The sequence below is a fragment of the Scyliorhinus torazame genome, chromosome 22 (genome assembly GCF_047496885.1).
Source record: "Scyliorhinus torazame isolate Kashiwa2021f chromosome 22, sScyTor2.1, whole genome shotgun sequence".
NCBI classification, from domain to species: Eukaryota; Metazoa; Chordata; class Chondrichthyes; order Carcharhiniformes; family Scyliorhinidae; genus Scyliorhinus; species Scyliorhinus torazame.
This window is the reverse complement of record NC_092728.1, coordinates 29,885,892-29,913,418: the sequence shown is the minus strand read 5'-3', so window position 1 is coordinate 29,913,418 and position 27,527 is coordinate 29,885,892. Positions and strand designations below refer to the sequence as shown.

Below are 27,527 nucleotides of genomic sequence, written 5' to 3'. Positions count from 1 at the left end.
TCCCACAGTGTGTCACTGTACTCACTGAGTGTCACAGGGTGTGAGTGATTGAGTGGAGGTGAATGACAGAAAGCAGACTCCACCCATTCACAATGGTACAAAAGCAGGCCGTGTAGATGGAGTGAAACATTCTTACAAGGGAAAAACACTGAGCAAAGAGTCAACCAACTGAGGAAAGCGACCTTCACCCATTAACATGATTATTTGTGGGAAAGTGAGTAAATTTTCTCTTCAATAACCCGTTCATTGCAAAACAATTTCACAGCATTGATCAGAAATGTTTTCTGTGTGTCCTGACTTTTCTTTCTTTCCCTCAGGAGGTGCTGCTGCTTCTCGGCATCATCCAATGTTTGACTCACTCCACTGTGGAGGGAGAACAGAATCGTCGGGTTCGCAGGGTAAGTTTTCGAAATCATCTTGTAGAAAACTCTGTTACCCCCAAGCTTGCAGACAGCTCAGGAATGATAAAACCCTAAGAGGAACTTTACTCTGTATCTAACGCTGTGCTGTACCTGTCCTGGGAGTGTTTGATGGGAACAGTGCAGAGGGAGTTTTACTCTGTATCTAACCCCGTGCTGTACCTGTCCTGGGAGTGTTTGATGAGGACAGTGTAGAGGGAGCTTTACTCTGTATCTAACCCCGTGCTGTACCTGTCCTGGGAGTGTTTGATGGGGACAGTGTAGAGGGAGCTTTACTCTGTATCTAACCCCGTGCTGTACCTGTCCTGGGAGTGTTTGATGGGGACAGTGTAGAGGGAGCTTTACTCTGTATCTAACCCCGTGCTGTACCTGTCCTGGGAGTGTTTGATGGGAACAGTGTAGAGGGAGCTTTACTCTGTATCTAACCCCGTGCTGTCCCTGTCCTGGGAGTGTTTGATGGGGATAGTGTGGAGGAAGCTTTACTCTGAATGTAACCCCATGCTGTACCTGTCCTGGAGTGTTTGATGGGGACAGTGTAGAGGGAGCTTTACTCTGTATCTAACCCCATGCTGTGCCTGTCCTGGGAGTGTTTGATGGGAACAGTGTAGAGGGAGCTTTACTCTGTATCTAACCCCGTGCTGTCCCTGTCCTGGGAGTGTTTGATGGGGATAGTGTGGAGGAAGCTTTACTCTGAATGTAACCCCATGCTGTACCTGTCCTGGAGTGTTTGATGGGGACAGTGTAGAGGGAGCTTTACTCTGTATCTAACCCCATGCTGTGCCTGTCCTGGGAGTGTTTGATGGGGACAGTGTAGTGGAAGCTTTACTCTGTGTCTAACCCCGTGCTGTACCTGTCCTGGGAGTGTTTGATGGGGACAGTGTAGAGGGAGCTTTACTCTGTATCTAATCCTGTGTTGTACCTGTCCTGGGAGTGTTTGATGGGGACAGTGTAGAGGGAGCTTTACTCTGTATCTAATCCCGTGCTGTACCTGTCCTGGGAGTGTTTGATGGGGACAGTGTAGAGGGAGCTTTACTCTGTATCTAACCCCATGTTGTTCCTGTCCTGGGAGTGTTTGATGGGGACAGTGTAGAGGGAGCTTTACTCTGCATCTAATCCCGTGCTGTACCTCTCCTGGGAGTGTTTGATGGGGACAGTGTAGAGGGAGCTTCACTCTGTATGTAACGCCGTGCTGTACCTGTCCTGGGAGTGTTTGATGGGGACAGTGTAGAGGGAGCTTTACTCTGTATCTAACCCCATGTTGTTCCTGTCCTGGGAGTGTTTGATGGGGACAGTGTAGAGGGAGCTTTACTCTGCATCTAATCCCGTGCTGTACCTATCCTGGGAGTGTTTGATGGGGACAGTGTAGAGGGAGCTTCACTCTGTATGTAACGCCGTGCTGTACCTGTCCTGGGAGTGTTTGATTTGGACGGCATAGAGGAAGCTGTAGACTGTACCTAACCCTGGGCTGTACATGTCCTGGGAGTGTTTGATGGGGACAGTGTAGAGGGGCTTTACTCTGAATCTAACCACATGCTGTACCTGTTCACCAATGAATGGGAATGGTGGGAATGGGTGACCAACAGACAGAGGAAGAGTAGGAAGGCAGTGCAGGGATCCCCTGCGGTCATCTCCCTCCAAAACAGATTTACCATTTTGGAAACTGTTGGGGGAGATGGCTCACCAGGGGAAGGTGGCAGCAGCCAGGTTCATGGCACCGTGGCTGGCTCTGCTGCACAGAAGGGCGGGAAAAAGAGTGGCAGAGCTATAGTGATAGGGGATTCAATTGTAAGGGGAATAGACAGGCGTTTCTGCGGACGCAAACGAGAATCCAGGTTGGTATGTTGCCTCCCTGGTGCAAGGGTCAAGGATGTCTCGGAGCGGCTGCAGGGCATTCTGGAGGGGGAGGGTGAACAGCCAGCTGTCGTGGTGCATATAGGCACCAACGATATAGGTAAAAAACGGGATGAGGTCCTACAAGCTGAATTTAGGGAGTTAGGAGTTAAACTAAAAAGTAGGACCTCAAAGGTAGTAATCTCAGGATTGCTACCAGTGCCACGTGATAGTCAGAGTAGGAATGACAGGATAGCTAGGATGAATACGTGGCTTGAGAGATGGTGCAAGAGGGAGGGTTTCAAATTCCTGGGACATTGGGACCGGTTCTGGGGGAGGTGGGACCTATACAAATCGGACGGTTTGCATCTGGGTGGGACCGGAACCAATGTTCTCGGGGGTGTGTTTGCTAGTGCAGTTGGGGAGGGTTTAAACTAATGTGGCAGGGGGATGGGAACCGATGTAGGAAGTCAGTGGGGACAGAAACAAAAGGCAGGAAGGGAGAGTGTGTAAAGCATGACCTGAGAAAGCAGGGCAGAGAGCAAGGAAGCTCTACATTAAACTGCATTTATTTCAATGCAAGGGGCCTGACGGGCAAAGCGGATGAACTCAGGGATTGGACAGGCACATGGGACTGGGATATTATAGCTATGACTGAAACATGGCTAAGGGAGGGGCAGGACTGGCAGCTCAATGTTCCTGGGTACAGATGCTATAGAAAGGATAGAACAGGAGGTAAGAGAGGAGGGGGAGTGGCGTTTTTGATTAGGGAGAACATCACGGCAGTACTTAGAGGGGATATATCCGAGGGTTCGCCCACTGAGTCTATATGGGTGGAACTGAAAAATAAGAAGGGAGAGATCACCTTGGTAGGACTGTACTATAGGCCCCCAAATAGTCAGCGGGAAATTGAGGAGCAAATATGTAAGGAGATTACAGATAGCTGCAAGAATAATAGGGTGGTAGTAGTAGGGGACTTTAACTTTCCCAACATTGACTGGGACAGCCAGAGCATTAGGGGCTTGGATGGAGGGAAATTTGTTGAGTGTATTCAGGAGGAATTTCTCATTCAGTATGTGGATGGACCGACTAGAGAGGGGGCAAAACTTGACCTCGTCTTGGGAAATAAGGAAGGGCAAGTGACAGAAGTGCTAGTGAGAGATCACTTTGGGACAAGTGACCATAACTCCATTAGTTTTAAGATAGCTATGGAGAATGATAGGTCTGGCCCAAGAGTTAAAATTCTTAATTGGGGCAAGGCCAATTTTGATGGTATCAGACAGGAACTTGCAGAGGTAGATTGGGGGAGACTGTTGGCAGGCAAATGGACGGCTGGTAAATGGGAGGCTTTTAAAAATGTGTTAACCAGGGTGCAGGGTAAGCACATTCCCTTTAGAGTGAAGGGTAAGGCGGGTAGAAGTAGGGAACCCTGGATGACTCGAGATATTGAGACTCTGGTCAAAAAGAAGAAGGAGGCATATGACGTACATAAGCAACTGGGATCAAGTGGATCCCTTGAAGAGTATAGAGATTGTCGAAATAGAGTTAAGAGGGAAATCAGGAGGGCAAAAAGGGGACATGAAATTGCTTTGGCAAATAATGCAAGGGAGAATCCAAAGAGATTCTACAAATACATAAAGGGGAAAAGAGTAACTAGGGACAGAGTAGGGCCTCTTAAGGATCAACAAGGGCATCTATGTGCAGAGCCACAAGAGTTGGGTGAGATCCTGAATGAATATTTCTCATCGGTATTCACGGTGGAGAAAGGCATGGATGTTAGGAAACTAGGGGAAATAAATAGTGATGTCTTGAGAAGTGTGCATATTACAGAGGAGGAGGTGCTGGAAGTCTTAAAGCGCATCAAGGTAGATAAATCCCCGGGACCTGATGAAATGTATCCCAGGGTGTTGTGGGAGGCTAGGGAGGAAATTGCGGGTCCCCTAACAGAGATATTTGAATCATCGGCAGCCACAGGTGAGGGCCTGAAGATTGGAGAGTGGCGAATGTTGTGCCCTTGTTTAAGAAGGGCAGCAGGGAAAAGCCTGGGAACTACAGACCGGTGAGCCTAACGTCTGTAGTAGGTAAGTTGCTAGAAGGTATTCTGAGAGACAGGATCTACAAGCATTTAGAGAGGCAAGGACTGATTCGGGGCAGTCAGCATGGCTTTGTGCGTGGAAAATGGTGTCTCACAAATTTGATTGAGTTTTTGGAGGGGGTGACCAAGAAGGTAGATGAGGGCAGTGCAGTAGACGTTGTCTACATGGACTTTAGCAAAGCCTTTGACAAGGTACCGCATGGTAGGTTGTTGCAGAAGGTTAAAGCTCACGGGATCCAGGGTGAGGTTGCCAATTGGATTCAAAATTGGCTGGACGACAGAAGGCAGAGGGTGGTTGTAGAGGGTTGTTTTTCAAACTGGAGGCCTGTGGCCAGTGGTGTGCCTCAGGGATCGGTGCTGGGTCCACTGTTATTTGTGATTTATATTAATGATTTGGATGAGAATTTAGGAGGCATGGTTAGTAAGTTTGCAGATGACACCAAGATTGGTGGCACAGTGGATAGTGAAGAAGGTTATCTAGGATTGCAACGGGATCTTGATCAATTAGGCCAGTGGGCCGACGAATGGCAGATGGAGTTTAATTTGGATAAATGTGAGGTGATGCATTTTGGCAGATCGAATCAGGCCAGGACCTACTCAGTTAATGGTATGGCGTTGGGGAGAGTTATAGAACAAAGAGATCTAGGAGTACAGGTTCATAGCTCCTTGAAGGTGGAGTCGCAGGTGGACACGGTGGTGAAGAAGGCATTCGGCATGCTTGGTTTCATTGGTCAGAACATTGAATACAGGAGTTGGGACGTCTTGTTGAAGTTGTACAAGACATTGGTACGGCCACACTTGGAATACTGTGTGCAGTTCTGGTCACCCTATTATAGGAAGGATATTATTAAACTGGAAAGAGTGCAGAAAAGATTTACTAGGATGTTGCCGGGACTTGATGGTTTGAGTTATAAGGAGAGGCTGGATAGACTGGGACTTTTTTCCTTGGAGCGTAGGAGGCTTAGGGGTGATCTTATAGAGGTCTATAAAATAATGAGGGGCATAGATAAGGTAGATAGTCAACATCTTTTCCCAAAGGTAGGGGAGTCTAAAACTAGAGGGCATAGGTTTAAGGTGAGAGGGGAGAGATTCAGAAGGGCCCAGAGGGGCAATTTCTTCACTCAGAGGGTAGTGAGTGTCTGGAATGGGCTGCCAGAGGTAGTAGTAGAGGCGGGTACAATTGTGTCTTTTAAAAAACATTTAGATAGTTACATGGGTAAGATGGGTATAGCGGGTTATTGGCCAAGTGCGGGCAACTGGGACTAGCTTAATGGTAAAAACTGGGCGGCATGGACTGGTTGGGCCGAAGGGCCTGTTTCCATGCTGTAAACTTCTATGATTCTATGATTCTATGAATGCTTGCTCCTTCCTGAATCCATGGAGAAGTTGTATCTACCAGATTTTTTCTCCTCTGTGCAGCATACTAATTTTGAAACATTGCTAGAGGCACTGCAGGATCGAATCGCAGCTTTGGAAGAATTTGAACATGAGGGTAAGTTCGAGAATTGAACCATATATTGTTCTGCGAAAAGAAGGTGCAGCTTGTATTGCTGTGGTGTGTTTCGCTGTTTCACAACCTGCCTCAGAGTTTTTCTGGTAATGATGCACATGTTTGAGGTGAATGAATTATTTTAACATAGGAAGTTCGTAATCAGCAGATAAGATTCTTGAAACTGTAATGAGGGAAAAATTAAAACAACAATCTCTTGGACAGGCTGGGGCTCAATATGAAGATCCAGTGTGGAGTTTGGAATCATATCATAGAATTTAGCCATCAAGTCTGCACGGCCCTTGGAGAGAGCACCCTACCCAAGCCCACCCCCCCACCTCCAGCCTATCCCCGTAACCCCACCCCACCTTTTTCGACACTAAGGGCAATTTAGCGTGCCCAATCCACCTAACCTGCACATCTTTGGACTGTGGGAGGAAACCGGAGCACCCGGAGGAAACCCACGCACACACGGGGAGAACATGCAGACTTTGCACAGGCAGTGACCCAGCGGGGAATCGAACCTGGTATCCTGGCGCTGTGAAGCAATTGTGCTAACCACTGTGCTACCCCCAAAAAAGCGAGATGATCCTTCAACTTTTTGATGAGGGTTGGTAAAGGAAATATGATGGATGTTGTCTTTATGGATTTTTCAGAAGCATTGACAAGGTGCCAAATAAATAGCTCAGTAGCAATATTTAAATAACTTGGACACTGCCACAGTTAGGGGAGGGTCAATCCGTGGGCAAGAGCGGACATTATTCGGGACTGGGGGCACTGTGGGGGGGGGTTCCAGGGTGCGCGAGCCGGCCGAAGGGGGGACTATTTTGTGGGTCTGGTCCGCGAGCGGCCGCCGCCATGTAGGAAGGCGCGGCTGCTGTAGGCCATCGCTGTGTCCATGCGCGGCCACGAACCTGGCAGTTCTCTGGGGTGTATCTGCAGCTAGAGCCTGGTGCTCTCTGCCATCGTCCTGCTAGACCCCAGCAAAACGGGGAATCGGTGACCATTTTGCACCGGCTTTTGTGGCATCAAACATCACCGTTCCCATGCCGGCGTGGGGAGATAGGCCCAGAATCACAGAATCCAGCCCTGTATGTGTGAGAAAGAGAGAGAGGCTGTGTGTGAGGGAGAGAGGCTGTGTGTGAGGGGGAGAGGCTGTGTGTGAGGGAGAGAGGCTGTGTGTGAGGGAGAGAGGATGTGTGTGAGGGAGAGAGGATGTGTGTGAGGGGGAGAGGCTGTGTGTGAGGGAGAGAGACTGTCTGAGGGAGAGAGGCGGTATGTGAGGGGGAGAGGCTGTGTGTGAGGGGGAGAGGCTGTGTGTGAGGGGGAGAGGCTGTGTGTGAGGGAGAGAGGCTGTGTGTGAGAGAGAGAGGATGTGTGTGAGGGGGAGAGGCTGTGTGTGAGGGAGAGAGGATGTGTGTGAGGGAGAGAGGCTGTGTGTGAGGGAGAGAGGATGTGTGTGAGGGGGAGAGGCTGTGTGTGAGGGAGAGAGGATGTGTGTGAGGGAGAGAGGCTGTGTGTGAGGGAGAGAGGATGTGTGTGAGGGGGAGAGGCTCTGTGTGAGAAAGAGGAGAGTATGAGTGCCTGAGAGACAGAGAGGCTGTGGGTTTGAGAGAAACTGTGTGTGAGTGAGAGAGTGCGAGAGAGAGTGTGTGTGTGAGTGAGAGAGAGTGTGTGAGAGAAAGAGTGCGAGAGAGAGTGTGTGTGAGTGAGAGAGTGTGTGAGTGAGAGAGTGTGTGTGAGTGAGAGAGAGTGTGTGTGAGTGAGAGAGAGAGTGTGTGAGTGAGAGAGAGAATGTGTGTGAGTGAGAAAGAGGAGAGTGTGAGGGAAAGAGAGTGTGTGTGAGTGAGAAAGAGGAGAGTGTGAGGGAAAGAGAGTGTGTGTGACTGAGAAAGAGGAGAGTATGAGTTTCTGAGAGACAGAGAGGCAGGCTGTGGGTTTGAGGGAAACTGTGTGTGAGTGAGAGTGCGAGAGAGGCTGTGTGTGTGAGTGAGAGAGAGAGGGGCTGTGTGTGTGTGAGTGAGAGAGTGCGAGAGAGGCTGTATGTGTGAGTGAGAGAGACCGTGTGTGAGTGAGAGAGAGTGTGTGTGAGAGAGAGAGTGCGACAGAGGCTGTGTGTGCGAGTGAGAGAGTGCGAGAGAGGCTGTATGTGTGAGTGAGAGAGACTGTGTGAGAGAGAGACTGTGTGAGAGAGAGAGTGTGTGAGTGAGAGAGAGAGTGTAAGTGAGAGAGAGAGTGTGTGTGAGTGAGAGAGAGAGTGTGTGTGAGTGAGAGAGTGTGTGAGTGAGAAAGAGGAGAGTGTGAGGGAGAGAGAATGTGTGTGAGTGAGAAAGAGGAGAGTATGAGTGTCTGAGAGACAGAGAGGCTGTGGGTTTGAGGGAAACTGTGTGAGTGAGAGTGTGAGAGAGGCTATGTGTGTGAGAGAGAGAGAGAGGCTGTATGTGTGAGTGAAAGAGAGAGGGGCTGTGTGTGTGAGTGAGAGAGTGCGAGAGAGGCTGTATGTGTGAGTGAGAGACTGTGTGTGAGTGAGAGAGAGTGTGTGTGAGTGAGAGAGAGAGTGTGTGTGAGTGAGAGAGTGCGAGAGAGGCTGTATGTGTGAGTGAGAGAGACTGTGTGTGAGTGAGAGAGAGAGTGTGTGAGAGAGACTGTGTGTGAGTGAGAGAGAGTGTGTGAGAGAGACTGTGTGTGAGTGAGAGAGAGTGTGTGTGAGAGAGAGTGTGTGAGTGAGAGAGAGAGTGTGTGAGTGAGAGAGAGAGTGTAAGAGAGAGAGAGTGTGAGTGAGTTAGAGAGAGAGATTGTGTGTGAGTGAGAAAGAGGAGAGTGTGAGGGAGAGAGGGTGTGTGTGTGAGAAAGAGGAGAGTATGAGTGCCTGAGAGACAGAGAGAGAGGCTGTGGGCTTGAGAGAAACTGTGTGTGAGAGTGCGACAGAGGCTGTGTGTGTGAGTGAGAGAGTGCGAGAGAGTGTGTGTGTGAGTGAGAGAGAGTGTGTGTGTGAGAGAGAGAGTGTGTGTGAGTGAGAGAGAGAGAGTGTGTGAGTGAGAGAGAGAGTGTGTGTGAGTGAGAGAGAGAGTGTGTGTGAGTGTGAGAGAGAGAGCGTGTGTGAGTGAGAGAGTGTGTGTGAGTGAGAGAGAGAGAGTGTGTGTGAGTGAGAGAGTGTGTGTGAGTGAGAGAGAGGAGAGTGTGTGCGAGTGAGAGAGAGGAGAGTGTGTGCGAGTGTGAGAGAGAGGAGAGTGCGTGCGAGTGAGAGAGAGGATAGTGTGTGCGAGTGAGAGAGAGGAGAGTGTGTGCGAGTGAGAGAGAGGAGAGTGTGTGCGAGTGAGAGAGAGGAGAGTGTGTGCGAGTGAAAGAGGAGAGTGTGTGCGAGTGAGAGAGAGGAGAGTGTGTGCGAGTGAGAGAGAGGAGTGTGTGCGAGTGAGAGAGAGGATAGTGTGTGCGAGTGAGAGAGAGGAGAGTGTGTGCGAGTGAGAGAGAGGAGAGTGTGTGTGAGTGAGAGAGAGGAGTGTGTGAGAGTGAGAGAGAGGAGAGTGTGTGCGAGTGAGAGAGGAGAGTGTGTGTGAGTGAGAGAGAGGAGAATGTGTGTGAGTGAGAGAGGGGAGAGTGTGTGCGAGTGAGAGAGAGGAGTGTGTGCGAGTGAGAGAGAGGAGAGTATGTGTGAGAGAGAGGAGAGTGTGTGTGAGTGAGAGAGAGGAGAGTGTGTGTGAGTGAGAGAGAGGAGAGTGTGTGTGAGTGACAGAGAGGAGAGTGTGTGTGAGTGAGAGAGAGGAGAGTGTGTGTGAGTGAGAGAGAGGAGAGTGTGTGTGAGTGAGAGAGAGGAGAGTGTGTGTGAGTGAGAGAGAGGAGAGTGTGTGTGAGTGAGAGAGAGGAGAGTGTGTTTGAGTGAGAGAGAGGAGAGTGTGTGTGAGTGAGAGAGAGGAGAGTGTGTGAGTGAGAGAGAGGAGAGTGTGTTTGAGTGAGAGAGAGGAGAGTGCGTGCGAGTGTGAGAGAGAGGAGAGTGCGTGCGAGTGAGAGAGAGGAGAGTGCGTGCGAGTGAGAGAGAGGAGAGTGTGTGTGAGAGAGGAGAGTGTGTGCGAGTGAGAGAGAGGAGAGTGTATGCGAGTGAGAGACAGAGAGAGAGGCTGTGGGTTTGAGAGGGGTCTATTTGCCAGAGCGGCTGGAGAGGGTTTAAACTAAAATGCCAGGGGGATGGGAACCTATGCAAGAAGTCAGAGCAAGAGGGAGCAAGGACAAAAGCAAAAGGTAGAAGAGTGAATAAGAAAAGTGATAGGTGGAGAAACCAAGGCCAAAATTCAAACAGGGTGTGGTAGTCTGTGTTAGGAGGATTACGGTACCTCGTAATGCCGGAATACCATTGGTGGAATATGTACTTGTTCCCATTGGTTAGTTGTTAGCTCCGCCCTGCAAGGCGGGGTATAAGAGCCCGTGCCGCCCCAGCAGCTTTCTTCTGTACCTGCGCTGCTGGGGGAAACATCGAGCGTATTAAAGCCTTCAATTGTCTCCAATCTCGCTTCTGGGGTTATTGATCGTGCAGCAATTTAATACGCTAGTTTTTAAAGAATGGAGCTCCAAATCAAGCCGGAGTGTCTGCAACTCAGCCCCCACGCGACAAACTCAGCGGCAACATTCAAGCACTGGCTGGCGTGCTTCAACGGATATCTCGGAACGGCCAAAAACACACCCACAGGAGAACAGAAACTACAAGTTCTGCACTCAAGGGTGAGCCCAGAAATCTACACCCTCATCGAGGACGCGGTCGATTTCGATGCAGCAATGGAGCTGCTGAAAGGACATTATATTCGCCCTGTAAACCAGGTCTACGCCCGACATCTACTAGCGACGAGGCGACAAATCCCTGGGGAATCACTGGAAGAATTCTACTGTGCGCTCCTGGTGTTGGGGAGAAACTGCAGCTGCTCTCAAGTTTAGGCGAGCGACCACACAGAACTTTTGATCCGGGACGATTTCGTTGCAGGTATGCTGTCCTCCCAAATCCGCCAACGATTGCTGGAGAAAGAGACACTAGGCCTCAAGGAGACACGGGCCCTTGCTAGCTCCCTGGATGTGGCCTCCCGAAAAGCCCGCGCTTACGTCCCCAACCGCACGGCAGCCCCCTGGGCAGCGTGGAACCCCCCCCCGCGGCTGACCCAAAGGCATCTCCCATCCCCCCACAAGCTTGTGCTGCGAGATGGCTTGGCAACCCCGGGGGGGCCCCACTGCTATTTTTGCGGGCAAGCCAAGCACCCCCAACAGCGCTGTCCGACCCGTTCATCCCTCTGCAAGGGATGCGGCAAAAAGGGCCACTTTGTGGGGGTATTCCAGGCCCGGGCGGTCGCTGCGGTCTCCGGAGGCGAATACGGACCGCCACAACAACCCTCTCCACGGTCCCCATGCGGCCAGCGGGCGCCGCCATCTTCCTCCTCCAGGGCCATGTGCGACCAATGGGCGCCGCCATCTTGGATGGACTCCCAGGATCCCAGTTCGGCTGACACACACCGCCCGAAGAGAACATTCAACTGCTGCCACGAGTAGCTCGATGACCCTGGACCAGTCTCGGCCCCGAACACTCTCGACTGCTACGACGACGGTGCTTATCAGTGGGCATGAAACGCCCTGCCTAATCGACTCTGGGAGCGCGGAGAGCTTTATACACCCCAGCACGGTAAGACGCTGTTCTCTCCCTGTCCACCCCGTTAATCAAAAAATCTCCCTGGCCTCCGATTCTCACTCAGTAGCGATCAAAGGGTTTTGTGTAGCTAACCTCACGGTCCAGGGAAGGGAGTTCAAAAACTACCGACTCTACGTCCTTTCCCACCTCTGCGCGGCCACACTCCTCGGGTTGGACTTTCAGTGCAACCTCCAAAGTCTAACTTTCAAATTCGGCGGCCCTATAGGTCGATCCGCCTTCCTTGTTTGCGAACCTCACCCCGGATTGCAAACCAGTCGTCACCAAGGAGCAGATGGTATCGTGCCCAGGACCGGATCTTTATTAGGTCAGAGGTCCAACGGTTACAGAGGGAAGGTGTCATTGAGACTAGCAACAGCCCCTGGAGAGCTCAAGTAGTGGTTGTAAAGACCGGGAGAAGCATAGGATGGTCATCGACTACAGTCAGACCATCAACAGGTTCACGCAGCTTGTCGCGTACCCTCTTCCCCGCATATCCGACCTGGTCAACAGGATCACGCAATACAAGGTCTTCTCCACGGTGGACCTTAAGTCCGCCTACCACCAGCTCCCCATCCGCACTAGTGACCGCAAATTCACTGCCTTCGAAGCAGCTCTACCACTTCTTAAGGGTTCCCTTCGGTGTCACTAATGGGATCTCGGTCTTCCAACGGGAGATGGACCGAATGGTTGACCGGTACGGTTTACAGGCCACATTCTGGTACCTCGATAATATCACCATCTGCGGCCACGACCAGCAGGACAACGACACCAACCTCCAAAAATTCCTCCAGACCGCAAAAATCCTTAACCTCACGTATAACAAGGATAAATGCGTGTTCTGCACCGACCGCCTAGCCATCCTCGGCTACGTAGTGCATAATGGAGTTATAGGTCATTACCACAGGAAGTAGTTGATGCTAAAACTTTGAATATATTCAAGAGGCGGCTGGATATGGCACTTGGGGAGAATGGGATCAAAGGCTATGGGAGGAAAGCAGGATCAGGCTATTGAGTTGGATGATCAGCCATGATTGTGATGAATGGCGGAGCAGGCTCGAAGGGCCAAAAGGCCTCCTCCTGCTCCTATCTGCTATGTATCTATGAGAGAGGCTGTGTGTGAGTGAGAGAGGCTGTGTGTGAGAGTGAGAGAAAGAGGCTGTCTGTGAGGGAGAGAGAGAGGCTGTGTGTGATTGAGAGAAAGAGGCTGTCTGTGAGGGAGTGAGAGAGGCTGTGTGTGAGTGAGAGAGAGGCTGTGTGTGTGTGAGAGAGAGGCTGTGTGTGTGAGTGAGAGAGAGGCTGTATGTGAGTGAGAGAGGCTGTGTGTGTGTGTGTGAGAGAGAGGGTGTGTGTGTGTGAGTGAGAGGCTGTGTGTGTGTGAGAGAGAGGCTGTGTGTGTGTGTCAGAGAGAGGGTGTGTGTGTGTGAGAGAGAGGCTGTGTGTGTGAGAGGCTGTGTGTGTGAGAGAGAGAGAGGCTGTGTGTGTGTGTGTGTGTGAGTGAGAGCTGTGTGTGTGTGTGTGAGAGAGAGAGGCTGTGTGTGTGAGAGGCTGTGTGTGTGTTTCAGAGAGAGAGAGGCTGTGTGTGTGTGTGTGAGAGAGAGGCTGTGTGTGTGTTTCAGAGAGAGGTTGTGTGTGTGTGTGTGTGTGTGTGAGAGAGAGGCTGTGTGTGTGTGAGAGAGAGGCTGTGTGTGTGTGAGAGAGAGGCTGTGTGTGTGTGAGAGAGAGGCTGTGTGTGTGTGAGAGAGAGATGCTATGTGTGTGTGTGTGTGAGAGAGAGGCTGTGTGAGAGAGAGAGAGGCTGTGTGTGTGAGTGAGAGAGAGGCTGTGTGTGTGAGTGAGAGAGGCTGTGTGAGTGAGAGAGAGGCTGTGTGAGTGAGAGAGAGGCTGTGTGTGTGAGTGAGAGAAAGAGGCTGTGTATGTGAGAGGGAGAGAGGCTGTGAATGAGGGAGAGAGAGGCTGTGTGTGTGAGGGAGTTGAGAATGTGTGTGTGTGATAGAGAGAGAGGCTACGTGAGAGATGTGTTCTGTGTTATAACCATTGCAATGATGTACACAAAACATGTACTTATTGTTTTTTTGTGAAACTAATTTTCTATAATAAACAGAAGAACTGTTTATTACAAAGCAGACACCACAACTAAGCAGGTGGTCACGTTGTCACTCATCAATGTCAACTGTTAGCACAATTCACCATTGGTTTATTATTGCCTTACAAAAACATTAAAAAAATAAAACTAAGATTGAAATGTAGAATTGCAATCACGTTAAGCAGTAAAACCAACATTACCAAGCTTAAAAGCCCATGAAACATGTGGTGGTATGTATTAGGGGCAATACGGTACACCACGTGTCGACGGGCTATTGGTGGAGGGATGCCAGGTCCTGATAGGATCTGCCGCCTACTGGACTCCACCCAGAAATGCCGGTATAAGAACCCAGTTTTCCCTCCATTTCCCTCAGCAGCTGCATTCTGTAACCACGCTGCTGGGGATAAAGTTCTGCTTAATAAAGCCTTCAATTGACATTACCTCAACCTGCCTCACGTCATATTGACGGTGCTACAAAACAAATGTCCCAGTTATCAAGAGAAAACAATGTAAAATCTTTCCAATTGCAAAATCATTGTTTTTTGCACAGGAAGTTACAAATATCCAATTTCCTGATGTGCAGGCTTCCTCAATGTATTTCAGCATAAGTGTACTAATCCTAAAAATATTTGCATTTACAAAATACTTGATCAAAATATTTTCAATTCTACAAGTGGTACATAAAAATCAACTGAAGACAATGGCAGATCTTCAGTCATTCTGATCGCTTGCAGATTCAGTTTTCTGTTCCTCATCAGCTTTTGTTTCACCATTTTGAGCTATTTACTTCTTTCCTTTGGCTTGTTCCTTGGGTTTCGGTGAAAGCTTCCTCGCACGCTTCTGTGGTTTGGAATCTTCCTTGGCCGTAGCGGCAGCAGCATTATTTTCCAATCTACGAGATCTTCTGAGCGGCTTAGCCACTTTATCAGATTTTTGGTCGCCTTCACTTTGGGTCGCCTTTTTAGGAGCCATGGTTGCAAAATTTAAAAAGTGGATCGGCTTCCAGAAATAAACGCACTCCTGGAGCTCTAACGTTGCTGCCACGGTTGCAAGTTTCAACTCAAAACATCTACTTGTTTGACGAGAAAGATGGTTTATTAACAAACAAGTGGAAAAATAGCTAACAAACTATATTACAGATGATGGCTACTAAATGAATTCAGTAAATTCTCCTCGAGCTCCTCTTTTTCTAAAAATATTTTTATTCTCCTCCTTTTTCATGTTTTCATCAAATATACACCCACTAACAAATAATCAACAATAACAAATCCAATGGGAGGCCCCTGGTCAACAGCCCCTTTATCCTACCCACCTCCAAACAACCCCCAACATTTTAAATACAAAGTAAGAAAGAAAAAGGAGTTGCAATCATCCCGTACATAATCACCAATAACCTATACATTCCAAACCCCCCTTAATGTTCGATGTCATTCAATTCTTGAAAGTGCATGATAAACAAAGTCCATGAATTGTAGAACCCTTCCATCCTTCCCCTCAACTCGATCTTCAGTGGTTTCTCGAGTGGTAAGAACTCCACCGCCACGCCGAGGCACAGGGCAGAGAAAGTGACCTCCACCCCAACAGCACCTTCCATCGGGTGATCTGCGAGGTGATCCGCACCATCGCTGCCTCTGCACCCGCCTCCAACCCCGGCTGATCCAACACCCCGAATATGGCTTCTAGGGTGCACCATCCTCCCGATTACCCTGAAGACCTCCCTCCAATACCCCTCCAGTTTTGGACAGAACTTAAACATATGAACGTGATTTGCGGGGCCCCCCTCACAGTGTTCACAAACATCCTCCACCCCCTCAAAGAGTCAGCTCATCCTTGTCCTCGTGAGGTGCGTTCTATACACCACCTGCAACTGTATCAGCCCCAACCTCGCACATGGCATTCACCCTCCTGAGCACCTCACACCACAACCCCTCCTCCATACCCTCCCCCAACTCTTCCTCCCACTTCGCCTCCAGTGATACCTTGTTCTCCCCCAGAATTACCCATAAATCACTGACACCACCCTCTTTTCCACTCCCCCTGTCGTCAATACCTCCTCCAACAGTGTGGGGCCGACGCCATCGGAAAGCTCTGTAATCCATCATGGCGAAATCTCGGACCTGCATATCCCTAAATATCTCCCCCTGCCCCAACCCATAATTCTCCCCCACTCCTCCAGCATTGCAAACCGCCCCCCCAGAAACAAACGTGATGGCCAAAGGTTCAATCACAAGCGCAAACAACAGGGGGAATTAGGACATCCCTGCCTAGTCCCTCGGTGCAGAGCAAAATACCCCAAACTCATGCTATTCATGTGGACTCTCGCCCTTGGCTCCTTGTATAGTAATCTTACCCAATCCACAAACCACGGCCCAATCCCAAACCGCAATAAAACCGCCTTCAAATACCCCACTACCCGGTCTAACGCCTTCTTGGCATCCAGCGCCACCACCACCTCCATCTCCCTCCCCTCCGCTGGTGCCAGAACCACATTCAGTAACCTCCTAATATTTGAAAAGAGCTGCCCCCATCTGATCTTCCCCTATCACCTTTGGGAGGCACTCCGCCAACCTACCCGGCAACACCTTCGTATCCACATTCAAGAGTGATGTGGGCCTATAAGATCCTGTTGGATCCTTATCCTTCTTTAGCAGCAAGGAGATCGATGCCTGCCTCAATGGCTGTGACAACACCCCTTTCCCTATCACCTCCTCAATCATCCCCACCATCAGCAGCGCCAACTTATCCCTAAGTTTCGTATAGTACTCCGCCGGAAACCCATCTGGCTTTGCTACCTTCCCCGACTGCATCCTCCCAATCTCTTCCATTATCTCCTGCTCCCCTACTGATCTCCCCAATGTGGCCATATCCTCCTCCCCCAACCTTTGCCACTCCACCCTCTCCTCTTAATCTATCTTTGCTTTAACATTATCACCTCCCCCCTCACCACCGCCTTCAGAGCTTCCCTACCACCGGCTGCGAAACCTCCCCTGTACAATTAAACCCACATATTCTTCAATTACTTTCCCAATCTTATCACAAAACCCTCGGTCCTCCAACAGCCCCACATTCAATCTCCACCCCGACCTCTGCACTGCCCCCTTATCCAACACCATATCCACCCAATGTGGTGCATGATCCGATATTGCAATTGCCGAATATTTCGACCCCTTAACCCTGCCCAACAGCACCTTCCCCACCACAAAAAAAAAATCCATCCTCGAATAGACCTTATGGACCGAAGAGAAAAACAAATACTCCCGCTCCCTCGGGTGCAAAAACCTCCAAGGGTTCACTCGTCCCATTTCCTCCCCAAGTCCAGTCAACGCCTTCGCCCCCCCTGACTGGGCGAGCAGCCGCGACCTGTCCAATCTTGGCTCCTGTACCAAGTTCCAGTCTCCACCCACTATCAACTCATGCAAGTCGGGGATGGCCCAACACACCTTCTTCGCAAACCCTACATCATCCCGGTCAGGGCCAGATACGCTTACCAATGCCATCAACCTCCCCTCGCTGCGCTGTCACTATCACATACCTACCTCCCTGATCCGCCACCACTTTCTCCATTTGGAACCACACTCTTTTACTAACCAGGTCTGCAACCCCCCCTCACCCCCCTCCCCATGCCCAGCCATCAAAATCCAAGTAAAACACCTGACTAACCCAGCCCTTCCCGAGCCTTACCGATCCTTCGCCCTCAAGTGAGTCTCCTACAGCATCACAAGGTCCGCCTTCAAGCTCTTCAGGTGCGCTAAGCACCCTTGACGCCTTCACTGGGCCTCCCAACCCTCACGTTCCAGCCAACAGGGGGTCTCCGCCCCCTCCCCTCCTTCCTATCCCCCATCATCATAACTCCGGGCCCTGCCCTCTGGGCCTTACTAGCCCCTATCCATTGTTAACTTTGAACCCCTCCCCCTCTCGAAAAAACCCCACCCAGTATCGAACCCCTCCCCCACCCCCGCCTGTTTACCCCTCCGAGGCTCATCGAAACCTGCTCACCAGGCCCCAATGTCCATAACCCCTCCCCTCACCACAACTCCGTTCATTAGCCGACTAAAGCTTGCTCATGCGGGCCCCTCTCCCCTCCGGCTCAGTCCCAGAAAAACAACTAGAAAATAACTTACGGCCCCCTCAAACCCGCATATCCCATGCAAAATACACATCTTAGAAAGAACCATCGCTACAAAGAACAACTTTACCACTATAACGGCATGGAGTAAAAACATAAACCAAAACTGCATTTATACACTCTCCCAACTCCCCTTCCACAGTCCAAAACTCATCTTCAGCCTCATTCCTTACTTCCATCCCAAGCCTTCTGCCTTCACAAACGCCTCCACTGTCTCAAAATAGAAGTCTCTGGAGTTGTAGGTCACCCTGAACTTTGCTGGATTCACTTCTCCAAACCACACCCCACTGTTGTACAATGTCTTCTTCGGCCGAAAGCCGTTCACCTCCTTGCCAGTTATCATAGAATGTACAGTGCAAAAGGAGGCCATTCGGCCCATCGAGTCTGCATTGGCCTTGGAAAGAGCACCCTACCTAAGCCCATATCTCCACCCTATCCCCACACCTCCACCCTATCTCCGCAACCCCACCTAACCATTTTTGGACACTAAGGGGCAATTTAGCATGGCCAATCCACCTAACCTACGCATCTTTGGACTGTGGGAGGAAACCAGAGCCCCCGGAGGAAACCCACGCACACTCGGGTAGAACGTGCAGACTCTGCACAGACAGTGACACAAGCCAGGAACCGAACCTGGGACCCTGGAGCTGTGAAGCAACTGTGCGAACCACTGTGCTACAGTGCTGCCCTGTGTTTTTTTTTTCAAAAGAATCATAGAATCTACAGTGCAGAAGGAGGCCATTCGGCCCATCGAGTCTGCACCGGCTGGTGGAAAGAGCACCCAAGCCCACGCCGCCACCCCATCCCCGTAACCCAGTGACCCCACCTAAACTTTTTTGAACACTAAGGGCAATTTATCATGGCCAATCCACCTAATCTTTGAACTGGGGGCGGAAACTGGGGCACTGGAGGAAACCCATGCGGACACGGGGAGAACTTGCAGACTCCGCACAGACAATGATCCACGTCGGGAATCGAACCCGGGACCCTGGAGCTGTGAATAAACTGTGCTAGCGACTGTGCTACCATGCTGCCCCCAGCATCAAGTCCTGGTAAATGCGTATACGAGCACCAGCTCGCTGTACCTCCCGCGCCTGCTTTGCCCAGTTCAAAACCTTCTCCTTCATGTGGTACCTGTGAAAATAGATGATCACTGCCCTTGGCAGCTCATTCGCCTTTGGTTTAGGCCTCAACGACCGATGAGCCCGCTCCCGTTCATACCAAGAGGGTTTCTCTCCCTACCCCATCAACTCTGCCAACATCTTGGTAAGGTACTCCGTCAGCCTCGGGCCTCCACCCCCTGGTCAAGCCCACAATCCTCACATTTTGCCGCCTTGAATGGTTTTCCAAGTCCTCCAACTTTGCTCGCAGCCCCTTACTGGCCACGACGACCCTCTGTAGCTCATTCCCCCATTGAGGTGAGCTGATCGCTGTGCTGCGATATGGCCTACTCCACTCTCTTCATCTTATCGCCCAGCTCTCACACCTCGACCGATGTCTTCGCCACAGCCATCCTTACCGGGGCAATTGCCTCCTCCGCCAATGCCTTCAATGCCACCGCCATCTTTTTCCTCATCAGCTCCATATGCTTTGCAACCTGCTTCTCCAACTCCAGTCATCTTCTCTGCTGGAAGCAGTGCGCCCCCACCCAACAACCCAAACTCTACCATCTTGTCACCTCCGGGGCTGGCCCTTTCACTCAATGGTGATCCCTCACTCCCTCCCTTTGTCACGGCTGTTTTCCTCTTGACTCTTTGACATTCTTCGCCTTCTTTATGCCTTCCTACACCCAATCATTCACAAATTGCCCCTGGGACCAGGCATTAAAACTCTTAAAAACAAGCTTTGAGCGGAGCCACCCAACGTGCGACTTCCCTTCTTCATGCCGCCACCGGAAGTCTCCTCCTCGAGCTGCTCTAAGTGCGACTATCCTCTTGTAAGACTCACTACCAACTGGCGGTGTCTGAAATCACATGGTAGATCTCTATCGCCACCTGCTGGTCAGAAGTTGTATTGATAACTATACAGAATTGTGCACAGCAGATCACCACAAGAGAAGCTGTGAGTGAGTGAGAGAGAGGCTATGTCAGAGATAGAGAGAGGCTGTGTGTGTATGTATGTGTGTGCGAATGTGTGTGTGAGGGAGAGAGAGGCTGTGTGTGTGAGGGAGAGAGAGGCTGCGTGTGAGGGAGAGAGAGGCTGCGTGTGAGGGAGAGAGAGGCTGTGTGTGAGGGAGAGAGGCTGTGTGTGTGCGGGAGTTGAGAATATGTGTGAGAGGGAGGGAAAGGGTGTGTGTCTGTGTGTGAGTGAGGGAGTTGAAAATGTGTGAGGGTGAGAGAGAGGCTGTGTATGAGGGAGAGTGAGGCTGTGTGTGTGAGAGGTTGTTTGTGAGGGAGAGAGAGGCTATGTGTGAGAGAGGCTATGTATGAGGGAGAGTTTGTATGTGAGGGAGAGAGAGAGGGTGTGTGTTTGTGTGAGAGAGAGAAAGACTATATGAGAGAGGCTGTGTGTGTGTGTGTGTATATATATATAGGGGCAGCACGGTAGCATTGTGGATAGCACAATTGCTTCACAGCTCTAGGGTCCCAGGTTCGATTTCGGCTTGGGTCACTGTCTGTGTGGAGTCTGCACATCCTCCCCGTGTGTGCGTGGGTTTCCTCCGGGTGCTCCGGTTTCCTCCCACAGACCAAGGATGTGCAGGTTAGGTGGATTGGCCATGATAAATTGCCCTTAGTGTCCAAAATTGCCCTTAGTGTTGGGTGGGGTTACTGGGTTATGGGGATAGGGTGGAGGTGTTGACCTTGGGTAGGGTGCTCTTTCCAAGAGCTCGTGCAGACTTGATGGGCCGAATGGCCTCCTTCTGCACTGTAAATTCTATGATTATATATATGGGTGTATGTGTGAGAGAGAGATGGAGGGTGTGTAGAGAGAGGCTGTGTGTGTGTGTGTGAGAGAGAGAGGCTGTGTGTGTGAGAGAGAGAGGCTGTGTGTGTGAGAGAGAGAGGCTGTGTGTGTGAGAGAGAGAGAGGCTGTGTGTGTGAGGTAGGTTGTTTGTGTGTGAGAGATAGGCTGTGCGTGAGTGAGATAGAGGCTGTGTGGCTGAGAGAGGTTGTGTGTGAGAGAGGCTGTGTGTGTATGTGAGAGAGAGGCTGTGTGTGTGAGAGATTGTGTGTGAGTGAGAGGCTGTGTGAGTGAGAGGCTGTGGGTGTGTGAGAGAGACTCTGTGTGTGTGTTTGAGAGAGGCTGTGCGTGTGTGTGTGTGTGAGAGAGAAGCTGTGTGTGAGAGAGAGAGGCTGTGCATGTGTGTGAGAGAGAGAAGCTGTGTGTGAGAGAGAGAGGCTGTGTGTGTCTGAGAGGCTGAGTGTGTGTCTGAGAGAGAGGTTGTGTGTGTGAGAGGCTGTGTGTGTGTGTGTGAGAGAGAGGCTGTGTGTGTCTGAGAGGCTGTGTGTGTGTGAGAGAGAGGCTGTGCGTGTGTGTGAGAGTGAGAGGCTGTGTCTGAGAGAGAGGCTGTGTGTGTGTGTGTGTGTGTGTGTGAGTGTGAGAGAGGCTGTGTGTGTGAGTGAGAGAGAGGCTGTGTGGCTGAGAGAGGTTGTGTGTGAGAGAGGCTGTGTGTGTATGTGAGAGAGAGGCTGTGTGTGTGAGAGATTGTGTGTGAGTGAGAGGCTGTGTGAGTGAGAGGCTGTGGGTGTGTGAGAGAGACTCTGTGTGTGTGTTTGAGAGAGGCTGTGCGTGTGTGTGTGTGTGAGAGAGAAGCTGTGTGTGAGAGAGAGAGGCTGTGCATGTGTGTGAGAGAGAGAAGCTGTGTGTGAGAGAGAGAGGCTGTGTGTGTCTGAGAGGCTGAGTGTGTGTCTGAGAGAGAGGTTGTGTGTGTGAGAGGCTGTGTGTGTGTGTGTGTGAGAGAGAGGCTGTGTGTGTCTGAGAGGCTGTGTGTGTGTGACAGAGAGGCTGTGCGTGTGTGTGAGAGTGAGAGGCTGTGTCTGAGAGAGAGGCTGTGTGTGTGTGTGTGTGTGTGTGTGAGTGTGAGAGAGGCTGTGTGTGTGAGTGAGAGAGGGGCTGTGTGTGTGAGAGAGAGGCTGTGTGTGTGAAAGAGAGGATGTCTGTTTCTGAGAGGCTGTGTGTGTGTCTGAGAGAGAGAGGCTGTATGTGTGAGAGAGAGAGGCTGTGCGTGTGTGTGTGCGAGAGAGAGAGGCTGTGTGTCTGAGAGGCTGTGAGTGTGTGTCTGAGAGAGAGGCTGTGTGTGTCTGAGAGGCTGTGTGTGAGAGAGAGGCTGTGTGTGTGAGAGAGAGAGAGGCTGTGCATGTGTGTGTGCGAGAGAGAGAGGCTGTGTGTGAGAGAGGCTGTGTGTGTGAGAGAGAGAGAGGCTGTGCATGTGTGTGTGCGAGAGAGAGAGAGGCTGTGAGTGTGTGTCTGAGAGAGAGGCTGTGTGTGTGTGAGAGAGGCTGTGTGTGTGAGAGAGAGAGGCTGTGTGTGAGAGAGGCTGTGTGTGTGAGAGAGAGAGAGGCTGTGCATGTGTGTGTGCGAGAGAGAGAGGCTGTGTGTGAGAGAGAGAGGCTGTGAGTGTGTGTCTGAGAGAGAGGCTGTGTGTGAGAGAGGCTGAGTGTGAGAGAGAGAGGCTGTGCATGTGTGTGTGCGAGAGAGAGAGACTGTGTGTGAGAGAGGCTGTGAGTGTGTGTCTGAGAGAGAGGCTGTGTGTGTGAGAGAGAGAGGCTGTGAGTCTGTGTGTGACAGAGGCTGTGGGTGTGAGAGAGAGAGGCTGTGAGTGTGTGTCTGAGAGAGAGACTGTGTGTGAGAGAGGCTGTGAGTGTGAGAGAGAGAGGCTGTGCATGTGTGTGTGCGAGAGAGAGAGGCTGTGTGTGAGAGAGGCTGTGAGTGTGTGTCTGAGAGAGAGGCTGTGTGTGTGAGAGAGAGAGGCTGTGTGTGAGAGAGGCTGTGAGTGTGTGTCTGAGAGAGAGGCTGTGTGTGTCTGAGAGGCTGTGAGTGTGAGAGAGAGAGAGGCTGTGTGTGTCTGAGAGGCTGAGTGTGTGTGTCTGAGAGAGAGGGGCTGTGCGTGAGTGAGATAGAGGCTGTGTGTGTGAGAGAGGTTGTGTGAGAGAGAGACTGTATGTGAACAAGGTGTGTGTATGAGAGCGAGAGAGAGATTAAGGCCGTTGCGATTCACTTTCCCCGCCGGTAGGGCAGCCCTGCCCGTGGGTTTCCGGGGACCGAGTGGTGGCTTCAATGGGAAATTCCATTGATAAGCAGCAAGAAGACCGAATCCTGCTGCTAGCAAATGCGGCGCGGCCGAGAAACACGCAGCTGTGGGACCTGAGAACCCAGCCCAAAGTGTGTGTGCTTCTTTTGGCTGTGAGTCTGATATGAGAATCCAGCACTCCAGTCACAGTGGTTAGCAGTTGCCTCACAGTGCCAGGGTCCCAGGTTCAATTCCCGGCTTGAGTCTGTCTGTGCGGAGCCTGCACGTTCTCCCCGTGTCTGCGTGGGTTTCCCCCGGGTGCTCCGGTTTCCTCCCACAAGTCCCGATAGACGTGCTGATAGGTAATTTGGACATTGTGAATTCTCCCTCAGTCAACCTGAACAGGCGCTGGAGTGTGGCTTTTCACAGTAACCTCATTGAAGTGTTAATGTAAGCCCACTTGTGACACTAACAAAGATTATTATTATTTAATGAATCTGTGACCATAAGCAGAATCACTTCTTCCCATTAAAAATGACAAAATGTTAAAACTTAAATATTTGTTGAGAGGCAACTTTAATAAGGAATACATGTCGGAGATAGAAAAGACCCTTATACAATTGTTTTTGTATGTTGACACCTATTGAGCTAAAACAGTCAACTTTTTGTGGTTTAATTCTTCACAATAATGAGAATGATTGTCAGGGGTTCTGGTTGGAGAAGTAGCGGTAATCCTCGACTAGGAGATTTGGCAGACAGGTGGAATTTAATACAGAGATATGTGAGATGATGTATTTGGACAGAAGGGGCTGCATAGTGTAATACAGAGTTAATGACACAGAGCTGGGGGTGCATGTACACAGGGCCCTGAATGTGGCTTGGCCAATTGAGAGAGTGGTTAGTAAATCATAGAATTTGCAGTGCAGAAGGAGGCCATTCGGTCCATTGAGTCTGCACAGGCCCTTGGAAAGAGCACTCCACTTAAGCCCACACCTCCACCCTATCCCCGTAACCCCACCTAACCTATTGGGCCCTAAGGACAATTTAGCATGGCCAATCCACCTAACCTGCACATCTTTGGACTGTGGGAGGAAACCGGAGCACCTGGAGGAAACCCACTCAGGCACTGGGGAGAACGTGCAGACTCCACAGGGTCACCTGAGGCCACAATTGAACCCGGGTCCCTGGAGCTGTGAGGCAGCAGTGCTAACCACTGTGCCACCGATAAAATAGAGGTACTGAGTACGAAAACAGGCATGCTGAATGTCTATAAACCTCTGGTTAGGGTACAGCTACAGTATTGTGTCCAGTCATTTACAAAAGATGTTAGGGCCCTCCTGCAGAGGAGAGTAACCAGGTTGGTTCCTGGGATGGGGAATTTAAGCTAGAAGGTTAGTTAGAAGAAGCTGGGGTTCTCTTTGGAAGAGCGGAAATTGAGGAGAAATTTTACAGAGGGGTACAAGATGTTTATATAAGGTGGACATTGGCTCGTGGTTCAATGACTTGGTGACGCAGATTAAAAGTGCTGGGTGAGCGATGCAGGGGGAACGTGAGGCCGAAGCTTTTTCACAGAGCGAGTGGTAATCACGTGGAACTTACTTCTATGAGGAGGATAGCAGATGATGAACTGCAAGAGTAAACTGGAAGGACACTTGAGGAAAGTAAACCTGGGATAGGGCGGGGGAGTGGGCTGAGGTAGGGTGATCTTTCAGAGGGTCAGTGCAGATCTGATGGGCTGAATGACCCGCTTCTGCACTATAGGGATTCCATGGTTCTTGAGGAAAGTAAACCTGCAGGGCCACTGGGATAGAACGGGGGAACGGAGTCAACTGCACTGATCTATGGAGAGTCAGAATGAACACAATGGACCTGAATGTCCTCCTTATAATTTGTAATTCCTCTATAATTATATAAAACACGAAATTCAAGTTCCAGAAAGATCCTACTCTTGACATGATCCGATCATCAGCCATGGAAACGAGTATCGTTGGCTAAGCCATCGTTAATTGCCCTTGAGGTGGTGGTGGTGAGCCGCTTCTTGAACCGCTGCAGTCCCTGTGGTGTAGGTACACCTCCAGTTAGGGAGCAGGATCCCGGATGTTCACCCAGCGACAGTGAAGGAACGGCCGATATATTTCCTTTTTTTATATAAATGTTTTTATTGAATATTTGGTATCCAGAACAGATATAAATATGAACAAACATTAGGAGTAAAAAAAGAGAAAGCAAAAAATAAGACTTAACACAAACTATTTAAACAAAGATCGGCTTCAACTATTTCCATACGTACATCAGTTTCCTTTCTTTTTCCTCCTTACAGTATTTGCAGTGGTGATTGTGGCCCCTGTGTTTCGCGTCCCACTGCTTTTTTCTTTGTTTCCCTCTCCCCCTTTGGTTCAGGTTGCTGCACCTGCCCCTACCCCCCACCTTATGTCCCGTGTTTCTCTTGTTGGGCATGGTTGAGTTCCATGTTTCCCCCCACACGGGCAGCACGGTGGCAGTGGATAGCACTGCTCCTCACGGTGCCGAGGTCCCAGGTTCGATCCCGGCTCTGGGTCACTGCCCGTGTGGAGTTTGCACATTCTCCCTGTGTTTGCGTGGGTTTCACACCCACAACCCCAAAGATGTGCAGAGTAGGTGGATTGGCCACGCTAAATTGCCCCTTAATTATTAAAAAATGAATTGTGTACTCTAAATTTATTAAAAAAAAATGTTTTCCCCCACACCCCTCACCTTCCTTACTGTGTCATGGTGCCGCTATATTTCCAAACTGGGGTGGTGAGCAACTTGTGTTCCAATGTATCTGCTGCTCTTGTCCTTGTGGGAGGTAGAGTCGCGGGTCAGCAAGGTGCTACCAAAGCAGCCTCCACGAGTTGCGACATCTTGAAGATGGCACACATTGCTGCCACTGTGCAGCAGTGGTGGAGGGAGTGAATGAATAGGGTGCCGATCAAGTGGGCTGCTTACGGATGCTGCTCAGTTTCGTCAGTGGTTTTTGGAGGCATTTTCATCCAGCCAAGTGGGGAATATTCCATCGCACACCTGACTTGGGGCTGGTGGGCAGGTTTTTGGAGAGTCTGGAGGTGAGTTAGCCACCGTAGGATTCCCAGCCTCTGACCTACCACATTATTTATATGGTTGGCTCCAGTTCAGTTTCCGGTCAATGATAACCCTCAGGATGTTGAGAGTGGGAGATTCAGCGGTGGTAATGCCATTGAATGTCAAGGGAAGACAGTTAGATTATCTGTTGGTGGGCGATGACCATTTCTGGCAAGTCATGCTACAGTTGTACAGAACCTTGGTAAGGCCGCACTTGGAATATTGAGCACAATTCTGGTTGCCACATTACCAAAAGGACGTGGAGGCTTTGGAGAGGGTGCAGAGGAGGTTTACTAGGATGTTGTGTGGTCTCGAGGGTGTTAGCTATTTGGATGGGCCGAATAGACTCGGACTGATTTCATTAGAACGATGGAGGTTGAGGGGTGACCTGATAGAGTTCTACAAGATTATGAGGGGCATGGCTAGAATGGATGGGCATGCACTCTTTCCCAGGGTAGAGGGGTCAGTCACCAGGGGGCATAGTTTTAAGGTCCGTGGGGCAACGTTTAGAGGAGATGTGTGAGGCAGTTTTTTAATGCAGAAGGTGGTGAGTGCCTGGAACGCAATGTCAGGGGAGGCTGTGGAAGCAGATAGATTAACGACGTTCAAAGGGATCTTGACAAACACATGGATAGGATGGGTATAGAGGGATACGCCACAAGCAAGTACTGAGGGTTTTGGCTAAGGTTGGTATCATGACCTGTACAGGCTTGGAGGGCCGTAGGGCCTGTGTCTGTGCTGTATTGTTTTTTGTGCGAATATTCCGTGTGGACTCCTGGAATGGCTATCTTGTGTGCATTTTGTAGCCTTGGTTGTCTTGTTATTTTTTTGTTATAATGTAGCTAATCTGCTGTTCTCAATTCTCTCTCTCACACAGAGGAACATGACCACCATGCCACGCTCTTTGCTGTGTCCCTCTCGCAGGGTAACATGGTCCAAACAGGAGACCCTATCGTGTACAACCAGGTTTCTCTGAACCGGGAAGAAGGCTACAACAGCACAACTGGAGTCTTCACCTGCCCTATTGCTGGCGTGTACTTCTTCACCTACAGCTGTCTCCCAGCTCTAGGCGTGGAGACCTCCGTTGCCTTCTTGAAGAATGGGATCGGACTCAGCAACATCCACACTATCCTTCCTGGCGGTAGCACCCAGCAAGCCGAGCGCAGCGAGCTGATTCTCCTCCAGCTTGGGGACACGGTGTCGGTTGTGCTGGAGATCGGGTCCCTGCTGAACAATGGCAATTCCTTGAAGTTTACTGGATACCGGGTCTCAGATTAAAGCCCGCTCCTCCACCAGGCCTTATGGCCCTGCGCCTGCATTCACTCCATCTTTCCCGTCCACTCACTCTCACCCTTTTTTCCCCTTCCCCTCTGCCAATCTGAAGAGTTGGACATGGCTCTCTCGTCCAGGGTTGGCTTGGGCCTTTGCAGCGTCGTAATCCAAGTTGTGAAAGTGTAAACAGCAGGAATGTGGAATTGTGCGTTTTCTTTATGTATCGCCTATCTCTCAATCTCTTTCATTGTGGATCAATAATAAAAGAATCGGTTTAGCATC

General features: G+C 50.5%; 1 protein-coding gene across 1 annotated transcript; it reads left to right on the top strand.

Moving 5' to 3' along the window:
• Positions 1-58: 58 nt before the first annotated feature.
• Positions 59-27,527, top strand: LOC140398983 (cerebellin-3-like). The gene is made up of 4 exons (XM_072488007.1): positions 59-214; positions 318-398; positions 5,764-5,836; positions 26,851-27,527. Exons 1-4 carry the CDS (start codon positions 197-199, stop codon positions 27,249-27,251), a joined length of 573 nt encoding a protein of 190 aa, XP_072344108.1. The 5' UTR covers positions 59-196; the 3' UTR covers positions 27,252-27,527.